Source organism: Castor canadensis, chromosome 11, assembly GCF_047511655.1.
Source record: "Castor canadensis chromosome 11, mCasCan1.hap1v2, whole genome shotgun sequence".
Classification (NCBI taxonomy): domain Eukaryota; kingdom Metazoa; phylum Chordata; class Mammalia; order Rodentia; family Castoridae; genus Castor; species Castor canadensis.
This window is the reverse complement of record NC_133396.1, coordinates 35,137,561-35,152,495: the sequence shown is the minus strand read 5'-3', so window position 1 is coordinate 35,152,495 and position 14,935 is coordinate 35,137,561. Positions and strand designations below refer to the sequence as shown.

General features: G+C 38.4%; 1 protein-coding gene across 1 annotated transcript in view; it reads right to left on the bottom strand.

The window, feature by feature from the left end:
* The window catches only part of Med13 (mediator complex subunit 13), a 97,159-nt gene extending 84,308 nt beyond the window's left edge, over positions 1-12,851 (bottom strand). Inside the window, exons 1-3 of the mRNA XM_020158889.2 lie at positions 12,638-12,851; positions 10,624-10,858; positions 1,408-1,576 (exon numbers count right to left, since the gene is read on the bottom strand). Coding sequence (XP_020014478.1) covers positions 1,408-1,576; positions 10,624-10,858; positions 12,638-12,703 — 470 coding nt within the window. The 5' untranslated portion in view covers positions 12,704-12,851. The remainder of the gene's footprint in view (positions 1-1,407; positions 1,577-10,623; positions 10,859-12,637) is intronic.
* Between the last annotated feature and the right edge of the window lie 2,084 nt (positions 12,852-14,935).

Sequence of the window (14,935 nt, the reverse complement as noted above, 5' to 3'; positions counted from 1 at the left end):
CTAGAAGGTAACACCCACACACAGGAAATCAATGAGTCAATGCCCTGTATAGCTATCCTTATCTCAACCAGCAAAACCCCTTGTTCCTTCCTATTATTGCTTATACTCTCTCTACAACAAAATTAGAAATAAGGGCAAAATAGTTTCTGCTGGGTATTGAGGGGGGGAGAGAGGGAGGGGGTGGAGTGGGTGGTAAGGGAGGGGGTGGGGGCAGGGGGGAGAAATGAACCAAGCCTTGTATGCACATATGAATAATAAAAGAAAAATGAAAAAAAAAAAGAAAAAAATCAATCCCTATGTAAGCCAAATGGTTAAGGTTTTCCTATCACTTGCAGTGGGATATATTCCTAAATTGTACAGAGAAAAAAATAAGAGAAGGAAGAATGTATTTATCCACGCTTATTTACTCATCCAGTCTAACTAAAACTAAAAACAGAAAACTTGAAAAACAAAAAAAACTCAAGGTATACATGGAGAAAATGATGTGTGTGTGTGTGTGTGTGTGTGTGTGTGTGTGTGTGTGTGTATATATGCCACGAAAGATGGCATCTCAACAATGATTACAACCTCAACTAAATGTTTACTTCATATCCTCTCACATTATTTAGGAAAAACAATTCCCTTTCATTTTCTTTCTCCCACAGCCCAGTTTCTCCCGCTGGTTCATCTCAAAACCTGAATATTCTGACAGACTATGTTTTGTATTACTTAAATTGAAGAAGAGTAGCAACCTGAAGTTTTTAATTGCATAGGACAAGGGAATATCTATCTTAATGTCTTCTATGCCTCCACCTGCCAACTTTTCTACTAATCAGTTTCATAAATTTGCCTAATTCAAAGTTCAAGAAAATTATAAACACTCCAAAAGTAAACATGTCTTATATAGAACACAAACGTAAATTACTTTAATTGAAGCAAATTTAAAGATTGGGCAATGAGAAAGGTTAACTTAACCTGAAACATAACCACAGATTACTATCTTTAACAGGTGTTATATTACTTAATTTTGACAGTACTGTGCATATATTTCCACTAGGAAACAAGGGATACTTCCATGCATGCACCTATTCTCTTACATTTTCTTTTAGCCCAAATCAAAATTTACTCCAATATATTAAAACATAGCCTATTCCCAGTACATGAAAATTCTTAAAACATATAAAGAGGAGAGTGAAGTCATCAAAGAAAAAAGTATTTGCCAGGTTGGAGGCATGGCTCAAATGGCAGACATGTGCCCAGCAAGTCTGAGGCCCTCAGTTCAAACCCCAGTACTGCAGGAAAAAAAGTGTTTGCCAAAGTTAACTTCTAGCACATATAAGGTATCAGGTTGTTTTATTCCACATCCTCTGTAAAGCCATAAAAATTTACAAATATAAGGAAGTATAAGAGTTAAATAAGATAGCTTACCTTTTATTTATAGGTTTTTCATCTTTTTCATAAGGCTTTACAAACCACTTGCCAATACGTACAAAGTTCCGGTTCATTAAACACCGTTCCAATAGATTGTGAACTGCTTTGAAAAGCAGAGTACGGCATTCATAGGAAAGTCCATTCTCCCACACTCCATCTTCCTCTTCTAAGAGGGAAACAGAAAAAGCAAAAAGTAAAATAGTGATACTGTATCTATTCAGAGCCAAGTAAAAGTTGTTACAGTTTAAACTTTATATTCATAAACTTTTCTTTACTTCAGAATGTTAAGCTATAATCACACTTCAATATACCACTAGACATCAAAGTATCAGGTTTCAAAGTTACTCCACAAGAAATAAAAGGCATAAGTGCTATGTATTCTATTAAACTACCTGAAAATTACTTTCCCACAATATAAAATATGATCACCATATCATAAACATACTGACTTGGTTTCTGTGTCAATGAAAAAGACACACACTGAGAGCTACTCAGAAAACAGGTATCAGGAGGATCATGGTTCAAACCCAGCCCCAGGCAAATAGTTCCCAAGACCCTATCTCGAAAAATACCCAACCTAAAAGAGGGCTGGTGGAGTGGCTCAAAATGGTAGAGAACCTGTCTAGCAAGAGTGAGGCCCTGAGTTCAAACCTCAGTACCATCAAAAAAAAAAAAAAAAAAAAAGAGCAAAACTTGCTTATATAATTTGGAAAATATTAAATACACTATACCTATAATGCCAGTTTCTCAACTAGCTCGCTTGTTACTTACTTTGTCCTAATTCCTCCAATCATTCAACCTGCCAAAAAAAACCTAGTTAATAATTAAAATCAAAACATTTCATGTCCATCAGCATTCTAATCCATGACTCAACTATAAAACTAAGTGAGGAATAAAAAGGAAGCTGTTGGCACTGAGCCTAACAAGCAATGCATTATCAGACACATTTCAACCAAATTATTTCCATGATCATTACTCACTGCAGGATCCTCTAGTTGAGAGAGAAATTTAAAGACTTAAGTTTTAAATGGCACTGCAGTCATAACTATAGTTTCAATTTTTCCAGTTAGCAATTAATTGCTACAAGTTATTGAAAAAGAAGAAGAACATTTTTAAGTCTAGATGTAGTTCAGGAAAAAAAAATCATCATTCTATTTCATAACTATAACAAAGCATCCAACAAATCCAGGTACAAATGACAGATACCACTTTAGCATTTTAAATTGCTTAGTTCAAATATAATTAAAGATCTTCCAATACCCTATATACCCTTATAAACATTTTCTAAATCATCTCTATTTTGTTTCTTTTTTTCAGACAACATTTTTGTTGCTATGTGGCCCACCAAGCTGACTTCAATCCTCCTATCTCAGCCTCCAAAGTACTGGGGTTATAGGCTTGTATCACCACACCTGGTTTCCATTCAATTTTTATGTTTTGGCAGTACTGGAATTTGAAACTCAGGTTTTACACATGCTAGAAAAACACCCTGCCACTTGAGGCAGGCCATGCCTTCAGCCAGTTTCCACTCAATTTTTAAATAAAAATAAATGACAAAGCCCTTCTCACTTCAAAAATGCATATAGTAAACCCACAGAAAAATAATACACTATGAGCTTTTGAATAAAAGTAGAGACATAACTTAAGAGTGACAAAAGGGTTATATGAAGAACTTATATAAGAAATGGGTAGAATAAACATTAACTGAAAAGCATAATGACAGTGGACTTTTAACTGCACAAGAAACCAAGCCACTACAAAGGTTAATGTTGATTTTATGTTGTTCTTGCAAGTGTTTCCTAAATGACCATGAACTCACTCAAAGCAACTGATGTGGTTTTCTAAAAAGGTAAGCTTCCAAAAAAAAAAAAAAAAAAGAGGTAAACTTTAGAAAATACATGAGAGATAGAATAAAATAATTTTTAAAATCATTAACATTAAGTAGGAAAACCTTTTCACATTCATTTACATTGGAGACATTTATCTATTTCCATTTAAAGCCAAAATCCTTACAGGTTTAATTTTATTAAAGAAAAAGTTAGCCAGGGAGAGAAAGAAACTGGCACATAGTGACTTCACTTTAATTATTTAAAGGTCTAGATCACAAATGTATTTTTGAGTTGCTGAGAAAAAAAAAATCAATCTGCTTCCACCTTAATGAGGACATCTCATTTCAATATTAAATAGCTACAATAAAACTTTTACCTCAAATTTTATGACTTTATGATTACTAGACATATATATGTTCCTAATTCCAACAGAATTACATTGGGAGTATCTCCCAATTCTTCATCTCTTTATGATCTGCTTAGCAGCCTTTTATTACCATTTTTTATTACCATTTAAGAAAATTCCTACCTTCTAAGAAGCACAATGGTTTTTAACATTTGTCTTATACAAATAGCTATTTCCAAAGTATTTTTCGTAAGTACCGGTAAGTTTTTAAGCAAAGACTCAAGACAGACAATTACACATATTAAAACCATTCAGTTGTTATAAGCTTGAAATAAATTATTCACTTGAAACTTAAGAATAAAGTTGCCTTCTTTCCCAAAACAGAGTTTAAAAGAGTTTAAATACAAAGTTCTAGTTTATTAAAGAGCATTCCAAAAGATTGTGAACTGCTATGAAATTTTAAAAATCTTTAGAATAGTAAAAGGTATAATATTTAATTTTTCACATAAGTTCTAAAATTTTTATGGTTCTATTTTTACAAATCTATTTCAGTTAAACCTATAATAAGATGATTTAAGAATACTAAATGTGATTTAAAAAAATAATCAGTATTAATTTAAAGATTTCTCCTTGTTCTAAATTTTATCTAAAGAAATTCAGGAGAATTTCTCTTTTCAGGAGAAGTCTCATGCTTCAAATTCTCATTAACGCTAAATAGGAGTTACACTTAAACAAGTACAGCTCACCTGTTGGGGTTTTCTAAAGCCAACAGATCTCTGAAGTACATCCTCATCTATATGGCAAGTGACTAAACAACCATCTAAGAAAACAATTAAGTCCTAATGAAGTCTAAAGACTTTTGGTTTTATTTTGGAGGGAGGAGTGTCACTTAAAAATGAGAATCCTGCTGAACCCAGATTCTAATATCCTGATGTTTCAATAACCATAATAAAAGTGCTTTCTACATACTATACTCAGAAAAGTGAAACAGTACAACTAACCCACCTAAAACATACATAGCAATAGGCATACCTTATGCTAAAACAGGCCCTTATAACAGGGAAGGAAAGGACTAAGGCAGGCATGATAAATCTTTACCCAGCTCTTTTCAATTTAATCAATTTCCTAGTGGAAAAAAATCTGCTTAAGGCACTTAAATAAATGCTTTCCTCCCTTTTATCTGTATCCCCACAGAAAATAAAGAGTTTTAATTGTTTTTAGCACTTTTCTGTTACTATTAACATTAGAATTCTTTTGGTTTTTTTGGTGGGACTGGGGTTTGAACTCAGAAGGAGTTGCTCAAGTGGTAGAATGCCTGCCTAGCAAGTACAAGACCCTGAGTTCAAACCCCAGTACCATTACCAATCCCCCAAAAAAAGGAATCTTTTCCTGTATAATTTTGCTAAACTGTTAAAATGCAACATATGCTAATGGATCAAAAATTATCATGGTAGGCTAGGCCCCAGTGACTCACACCTGCAATCTTAGCTACTTGGGAGGTTGAGAGCAGGAGGACCATGATTTGAGGCCAGCCTAGGAAAACAGTTTGAGAGACCACCCCCCCCATCTCCAAAACCAGTAACAAGAGCAAAATGGACTGGGGGTGTGACTCAAGCAACAGAGCACCTGCTTTGCAAGTGCAAAGCCCTGAGTTCAAATCCCAGTGTCACCAAAAAAAAAAAACCTGAAAAAGTAAAAATATCTAGGTGTTTACTGCCCTTTCATAACTCACTAATTGAACAATTACTAACTGCCTCAAGTTAGCAACATCATTGGCAAAACTTGGAAAGTTTTAAGAACAGAACATATTGTTATCTTTGACTCAAAGATTTAAAAGATACACTGAAACTTTCTTGCTCAAAAAGAAATAGTACACAGAAGAAATACAGCAAATGAAATCACCTAGAAGACTAATAATAAAGCAAACTTCACAACAGAAGACAGAAATGAATTATATCTCTTTAGGCTACCTGGAGCACAAAACAAATTTCTCAGTTTGGCTGGCACTAGATTTGTATGTTTGGCTGATGTTTATATGCTTGTCATCTTGGTAAAGTTTGTCATTTAAGTTAAAGTCCACTGTAATTAATATCCTCCAATAAAAGTATCCAAAATTAAATGTGGAACAATGCCACACTTAATTTGAGCAGTATGCATTATTCTGAAATTCTGGTTATAATGGAAGTACTCGGATATGTTGCTAAACCCAGCATAGAGACCTCAAGAGTCAGGAAAAAAAATCAGTATTTTTAGCCCTGACTGAGTCCATTTTTTTAGTTCTCAAGGTATCGGTATTCTGCATCTCATCACAGCCTTTTTTTTTTTTTTTTTTTTGGTGGTACTGGGGCTTGAACTCATGTGACGGGTTTTTCAAGATAGGCTCTGGCAAACTATGTGCCTGGGCTGGCTTCAAACCACAACCCTTCTGACCTCTGCCTCCTGAGTAGCTAGGTTTATGGATGTGAGCCACTGGCACCCAGCTCATTTAATGACGATTTTTTTTTTAAATGAAAATCCTTAATGAACATACTCTATTAAAAAAATTTAAAGAATAAAATAAAAATGACAATCTTGGGAGAGGGGAGTAGCTTTTATTTTTAAGGGAAAGAATAAAAGCCTATGAGGGCAGCAACAAAATTCCAAAATTGTTAGGACACAATAAAAATACACAGAAAACTTTCTGCCTTTAAAGACACACTAACGGAAATGAAACAATTTTAAAGCAAGCTAACACATAAAAGAACCAATCAGTCCTACCCACCGGAAACTTTTGACCAGAGGAATTGAGCTAAGATTTTTCTACCACCAGTTTTATCATCACCATCACATAACCACTAAACAAGACTCACAATATCTTTCTGGACTACTATGGGTAGATTAGTAAAAGTTAGCAAAAAACCTAATCCAAAAATCATCTGGCCTTTGCAAATTACTAAATAGTACTGATTACCACTACAAGATAAGTAATAGTTTAAAGTATGCACCTAAATCAGATATGGTTTACTGTAACTAATCATTACCAAATAGCAATTAAATCAATTTACTTTCTTTTCTACACATCAGCTAAACTCGAAAGGATGATGACCCAAACAAGTGCTAAGTAATAGGAGAGGCTGAAATTTAGCATACACTTCCATGTGGAACCTGACTAGAGCATTCAGAACTGTCAACATCATCAAAAAGGAGTCTTGAGAAATTGTCATATTTAGAAGAGCCTCAGAAAACATGACAACTGAATATTATGTGGCAACCTAGATTAGATTCTAGGGGAGAAAAAGGACATTAGGCAAAAATAAAGGAAATCTAAACAAAGTACATATATACAAAGTATCAATATTGGTTCCTTAGTTGTGAAAAATTCTAATGTAAATGTTAATAAACTAAGAGCTACACAGGAACTGTCTACTCTTACCCCCTAACTTTTTTGTAAATCTAAAACGATCCTAAAAGAAAGAAACGAAACTGGTGGAGTGGCTCAAGTGGTAGAGCGCCTGCCTAGCAATCATGGGTCCCTGAGTTCAAATCCCAACACCCCCAAAAAAGAAAAAGAAAAGAACTGAACCTCTATCTTACATTGTACCTTACATTATACACAAGAATTAACTCTAAGTGGATCAGATATCCAAATGTAAAAAAATAATTTAGATGGGAGTCCTGGGGGGGGGGGGGGCGGAATATCATGGGTAATCTAAAACTATCCTAAAATAAAAATGTATTTTTAAAAATACATTGTAGAGGAAACAAAGGGGAATAAGCAAAATGTACTTTTCTTATTGAACTTTTTTCAGTTAAAAAAAGAATTCTAATGTTTGCAAAAAGGAATGCCTTGCTTCTCCCACCAAAAAAAAAAAAAGGTTGACAATATTATCACCAAATCACAAACATTTCAGTAACAAGATGTGGTATGTACTAAACCAAACAGAAGGATACTGCCTATGAAGATCAGGCTCAAGCTAAATTAACCAGCTTTTCAGCTACCACCTGGGTCCTTCCGGTTCCCCTTTCCTGAATGCTACACCTCCACTTGGAACTCAGGATTGCTTCCTGCAGCTGATGCCACCCCTACTGTCCAGCTGCTCTCTTCTCAGGGGAGCTTAAAAGAAGGGAATAGAGTGCCACAGATGGAAGAAATGAAAAGGGGGTTAACTAGAGATACAGAGGCAGACTAATTACCCCAAAAGGGAGGCAGACGGTGTCCCTGGAGCAAAGAAAAGAGCAAGACAAATATACTTCATCTGAAAAGAACTTATTATTCTTTAAGATATGTCTGATTTACTTAAGTAACAACATTCTAAAGTAAATGACAGGTTAAAAGAAAGCTGAAGTATTATATAAATACCACTAACTGTGTAAACTAAAACAGTACAGGACTGGCTCTGGAACAGTAAATATGATCACATGCTATTATTAATTGTATTTCTGTTTACTATTTCAATCACTTTCACTTTGATAAAATTTTTTAAGTTACTTTTCAACAGCATTCAGCAAAATCTAACAATTAAAACTTAATCTCCCAAAATTACTTTCATCACATGCAAGGATTAGTGTCTGTATGAGTATAGGAACTGCCATTTTTAAAAATTATGCTTAAAAACCAAAGTTAAGTAAAGAAGAACATTTTTAACTAACCCAATTCTGGTACAGAAAAAATACTGATAAAAATGAAACATAAAAGAAAAACGATACCCTCATACTATCATGTTCAAATAACATACATGAAAATAGCACATATTTAATTTTAACAAGTTTTTAACTTTTACAATATTAATCCTACTATGGTAAAATTCGTTCAGATACTCTGCCAACTTTTTCAAGAAGACCAAAACTGGCAAGTCAGCAGTTTGTTTTTTGCTTGCTTATTTATTTATTAATTACTTATTGTGGTGCTAGGTATCAAATACCGGCCTCACACATGTTAGGCAAACACTTTACTACTGAACTACATCCCCAACAGCATTACAATTTTAACAATTATTTATTATCAGAAATTTCAGTTTAGAATGGGAGAATGGCTGAAGTATTAGAACATCTGCCTGGCAAGGACAAGGCCTGAGTACAAACCCTAGCATCACCAAAGAAAGAAAGAAGTGCCAGTGGCTCACTCACACCTGTAATCCTAGCTACTGAGGAGGATTGAGGTTCAAAGCCAGCCTGGGCAAATAGTTCCATGAGACCCTATCTTAAAAAACCCATCACAAAAAAGGGCTGGTGGAGTGGCTCAACATATATGCACTGAATTCAAGTCCCAGCACCACAAGAAAAAAGAAAAATTTCAGTTTATCAATAGTCTCTAGCCTATCAATATTAAAACAAACAGTGGGCTGGGAGTATAGTTCAATGGTAGAGTGCTTGCTGAGCATGCATAAGATCCTGGGTTCAACACCCAGCACAACAACAAAAAAGTCTCCAAACATTTTAGTGAGATGATTTTCATAACCACTTAAAGATTAAAATAACTCAGATACATTCAAGTCAATGAAAGAAAAAGAAAGTTGACAGGCTTAGGTTTTTGGCATTATAAGTAGAAAGAATCATCTTATTAAAACTAAGAAAAAAAAACCTACTAAGGAATTTTGTACCTTGACAAATATACACGTATCACATGTATGTACAGATACAATATACAACTCTTTTTATATATTTAGAACTTCATTACACACTTGGCACTAAGGACTGAACTCACTAGTAGGCATCTTCTTAGGAAAGCTGAAAAGCTTTATCGTAAAAGAATTGCAACCACTCTCAAACCTAACACTGGAGTGTGTGCTCATTAAAAGGCAAAGAGCATTTACCAGACAAATTTAACACATACGTTCCTACACAAATGTTAGCCTTAGTAAGTACTAGTTCAAGACACAGACACCGGGATTATATTTCATCCAAAAATAAAACAGATCCTGTAGGTCAGACAGTAACAGAAACCTCAGAGTACTCAAATTAGTTTCATGTAAGAATGCTTTTTTTAAAAATGATCTAAAAATCCTAAATTTAACTGTCAAGAATCATAATCTAACTTGCTTAAGTATCTGATTCCTTGTAGCACACAACTAACTGTGCACATTCCTATAATCAAAGATTCATTTAACACTGACTCTTAATAGTCTAAAGTAAACACAAGCTCAGTAATTACAGGAAGGGCTCTAGTTTCTAAAGTAGCTTTTGGTCCTAAAAATCAAGAAATAAAGTAAGGAGGAAGTAGCTATATTCAATTGCTCAAAATAAAATTATTTTTGTTCAACCTTTTAGATTAATGACGCTATGTCCTATAAAACCAACGTAAGTAAGATGGTACTTGTCTTATGTTAAAATAATCTTTGATGGAACAGTATCTAAGGGTCACTTAGCAAAAAAGGAAAAAAAACCAACGTATGCCTTCATGTACTAATAACAATCACAAGTAACAATTTTTTAAAAAAACTACATACTTTGAAAAATACACTAGAGAAAGTTAAATTTCTAGGTACTCCTAAAATGTTGTATGAATATTCATGCAAAAGAGACCAGCGGCAGAACTGACTCAAAGGTGTTACACTTGCCTTCAAAAGTATTGTAGAACTCTGTTAGAAACTTAATGCTCTCAGATTCTATTTTTCTTAGATTAATGTAACATGCCTTTTTTGGGCCCAAATTGCCTGTAAGAAGTTAAGAAAGGAAGCTGGGTGATGGAAAAAGAAAGTTATTCAAAGTTTAAAAAGTCTCCTGTAGGGTTTGTGGAGTGGTTCAAGAGAGAACCTGCCTAGCAACCATGAGGCACTGAGTCCAAACCGCAGTGCCACCAGAAAAATAAATTAAGTTTTTTTAAAAAGTTTCCCATAACACACATGGGTAATATGAGTAAAAAAAAATAATCATGGTGAAATAAAACATTTTCATCTGGCTTCATACCTAGTATGTTGTGCACAGAGGGAGTGCACAAGTATGCAGGCATACCTACACGTCATAAACATAAACACACCCACCTTACTTTGTAAAACAATATTTTTGGGAAAAGTATACAATGTTACTAATCATTACTTAGAAATGATAAATTGCTTTTACCTGATAAGTCATGGTGAATAAGGTCAGCAAAATTGGGGTCTTCACCCCACCAAAATATCCACAATTCTCTTCTTCCAGGTCTTTGATCTCGTCGCCAAACACCAAGTACATCTGCCTTAAGGCAGCGACTAAAACTGCTCAAGATGGGGTCTTCTTCTGTCACCGGAAACAGAATAGGAGCAGAAGTTGGGCCTTGCCATACATATCTTTTCCATTTAATTCCTGTCAAGTCAGCCTGAAGGAAAGAAAGCATGATTTCTTTTCATTATTGCATGTTAAAGTCAAAGTATTCACTCTTATAGTCTCATTTCATTAAGACATTACAATTTTTCAATGCATATTTAAGACACTCAAAGTAGATTATGACCTCAAAAAAAACCTGCAAATAATTCTGATAATTCAACAACTAAGAAATTTAAGGAAAACAAAAACAGTCAAAAAATTAACACCAACCTGTTCACTTAATAGTTCATCAATAAATACCATAATGTTAAAAGATAAACATGCATTTGAAAACTATACACTGAATACATATTTACTCTATCCTAAGTTCTATTCTAACTGGTCAGTCACATTTGTTCCTTGGAGAACTAAACCCAATGTCTTAAAAACACCCATCATCCTGTTTTACAGAAGTCATGGCGCTAATGAAGACATCAAATCAATTCCTGAAAAAAAACCTCTTAATTCTTCACACGCCTCTTTAGGAAAAGCCAAATAGCTGCTCCCAAAGAACTGTCATATTTGTGCTAGTCTATCTTCAAAGAACCTGATCAGAAAAGTACCAAAAACAGACTGAGTTGGAGAAGACAGTAATGTTAAACCTGCTGTATGTCTTATTACATCTGAAAAGATACTAATTAATGGATAATGTCAAGAAAACCAACATAACATCTCTCCTTAGCGTCATGAAAGAAATTCAAAGGAAATTCAGTAATTCGTTACTCCTAACATATAGATGGAAAGCATACTGCCAAAAATGAAACTGCTGATACGTTACTGGCAGTTTACACTTGCCAACAAGCTGTGCTCCGCCCACCTAATTCACTTACCTATCATAACACTCAATATTTCTCGTACCACAGGAAAAAAAACGGAAAAGTCACTCAAACTTTAAGTCAACGATAGAGCTAAGCTATTGTCCAATTCAGGACTAGATATTTACAACAGTTGGCACTTGTAACAAAAGTCTTAACCGGTGGATGTTACCAGACTTGGGCCAACCCACACAATCGGCATCTCTACATCCAGTTTTCCCAGACATTTCATTTCAGTAAAACAAGGAGCAGACTGCTCAAAATATTCCAAAACAGCAAGCAAGACAAATATAGAACATGTAGTGTAAGACCACAGCACCTCCTCCATTAGTCCCTCCACTTTCACAAAAACATAACGTGCTAATAAAAGCAAGATGGCTAGAAATTGTCAAAATGGCAAAGTGTTTTCAAAGTTTGAAAACATATGAAATGGCATCTCTTGGGTTTTACACAAAGATCTGAAGTCACCTACGGAGGAAACTAACCCTGTATTAGTTTGACTCCTACAAATTAAAAAAAATGTAACAGAACGAGGTTTGCGATGCCTAAGTTTGGGGGTCCCGTTTACTAGGGTAGGCGAGGAGACAGAGGAGCAGGGTGATGATGGAAAGTGTGCAAAGGGATGCGCTTTCGGGAAGGAGAAAAGCGAGAGTTGAGAACCCCGAGGGGAGGAGTGAGCGTCCTGCCAGATAGGGCGCCCAAGTTGAGGACAAGACTACGATGGAAAGAGGAGAGTCCAGAGCAAGACAAGAGAAAGGCCACCAACGCCGCTGCGGCCGCGAGCTTCCCGGGATAGAAGGCGACTCGGGACGGGCCCAGCTGGGTCAGGCCCAGTCCGGAGCCTCGGCCCCCGGATCCGAGCCGACCCCTCCCCCCACGGCCCGAGAGCGCACCTCGCAGCCCCTCCCCCACCGCCGCTCGCCCCGGCCCCCGCCCGCGCGCCCGCGCCCCCGCCCGCCCGCGGCCCCGGCACTCACCAGGCAGAAGAGGTTACAGTGACAATCTTCCAGGCTGGCCCCGTTCGGCACGAAGGAGGAACTCATCGTCCCTCACAGCAGCCGCCGCCGGCGCCACAACCCACCATCCGCCATTACCGCCGCCTCCGACCAGAGAGAGAAACACAGACACCGGAGAGGGCGGGGGGGTGGTGGCTGGGGGGGCGGTGGAAGAGGCCGCCGGGCCGCCCGCCCTCCCCACGCACCCCCCCGCCGCCGCCGCCGCGGGCAGCCCCCGCCGCCCGGCCGCCCGGCACCCCGCCGGCACCCCCGCCGCCCGGGGCCGAGGGCCGGACTGCGGAGCCCACGGACGCTCGTCCCTCTCCGGTGGGGGGGGAACAGGGACGGAACGGACGGAGGGGATGCGTGCCCCGTCCACCAGACAAATAATAAATTACACAATAAATAATCGAAATCGAGTCCGAGGCGGCAGAGCCCAAGCCCCGGAGGGTTCTCCCGGGCGGGGAGGCGCCCGCAGAGGGGCGGGAAGGGCGAGAGCCGGGAAGAGAAGCTCAGGCCCCCGGCCCGGCAGCGGCGATGTCCTTAAGCCCAGAGTCTCCTCAGTGGCGGAGGTGGCGGTGGCGTCCGCGGACTCAGTCCATTCTCCGGCTGTGTCTTCGTGTACTCCCTGGGCCAGGCCTGCCTAATGTCCTCTCTTCTGCGGCCTCACCGCCTGGACGCCGTAGTCTCCCCCATTTTGTGGGCCCAGCGGGCGGTGTTTTTCCCCCTTTAATCCGAATTCACGGGTTTTCCCTTCGCTTTAATGGCGGCCACAGGGACCAGCTCGCCCTCTCTACTCGCCCATTGGCCGCCTCGAGGTCACGTGGGCCCGGGCTCCGTGGGGAGGGGGGTGGAGATGGGAGGGAGGGAGGGCCGGGAAGCTTTCGGCCGAGGCGGTGAGCCCCGGGGACCCGGCAGCCCGCTGGTGGCCACTGAGACAGCGCCACCTGCTGGATGCCCCGGCCAGTGTAAAATGACCCAGGCCTTGGCCCTGGCTTACTTCTGGCGGGGAATGCACAGTCCGGGAGGGTTCACTTCAAAATCTAGAAGAATTAATTGGAAATCAGTTTGAATTTTTTGGAAGAGAAAGTTGGCAGAAAAATTCAAGGCATTCTCACTTATTCTGTGAGGCCGCTGGGGTGCAGCGCGAACGAACCCCTGGACTTGGGAATCAGCTGGATGGGAGACAGGCTCAGTCGCTTAAAAGTTGTGATATGAAGAAACATAAAAGGAAACAGTCAGCCTCGAGGTTAACAGCCTGGAAACTAGAGTCACCCTGGCCGGGTTCGAAGCTTCGGCCAATCTCAGTTTTCTCATCTGTCAAATGGAGAAAACATACCCTCTACCTCAACAGGCTGGTTGTGATGAACTAATATGAGTTAAGCACCAGCCCAGTGCCTGGCACAGATTAGCATTGTAAACTTGTCTACTATTGTCACCCTTCCCTCACGTAGTGATTGTGAGCAAAGGAACTGTAAAGCTCCCACTGCAGTTGTAATCTCCGTGAGAATCAGGACTTTGTTTTGTTTGCTAGTGCCTAGAAAGGTTCCTAGCACCCAGTAGGTGCTTGATATTTGTAAATTTACAAATGAATGAATGATAAAAAGAACCAAAGAAAATGTTATTTCCCTTCCCCAATATTCAGTCTCTCCAGGCTGGATGACATTTCAATGTACAAGTTCTAAACATTTTCTCTGAGAGTTTTTAAAAGGATTAAAAGAAAAAGGGAGAGAAAGGAAGGGAGGGAGGGAAGGAGGGAGAGAGGGAGGAAAAAAGGGAGACATGATTCAAAAGTTAGAGATGTCAGTTACTTAGGAGTTATAATTTTAAATCAAAATTACCTCCGTAAATGTAAATAGTGAACTCTTCTATATAGCTTCTTTAGCCAGAGAATGAAAAGTATTCCTGACCAATCCATTTGTTCATCTCTACTAAGAGAAGATCTTGAAGCCAAAGCCTGTAGAAAACTTCTGCCACTTTCTAGTTGACCTTAAGATCAAATGTGACCTTAGAGCAAATTAATTTATCTCACTCTCAGTTATTATAAATGGGGGATAATGAAAGCACTTTTCTCCTGAAGCATGTGTGGTGAATAAAACAATGCAGACGCAGTGCTTGCCCCAGTGCTTACTCATGTTAACCATTAATAAAATTTTCTAAATCGTTATTTAGTGGTGGCACACGCCTGCAATCCCAGCACTCAGGAGGCCGAACCTCCTGAGGTTCTGCTCAGGAGGTAGAACCAAGAGGTCGAGACCAGCCTGAGCTAGTAGAAAAACC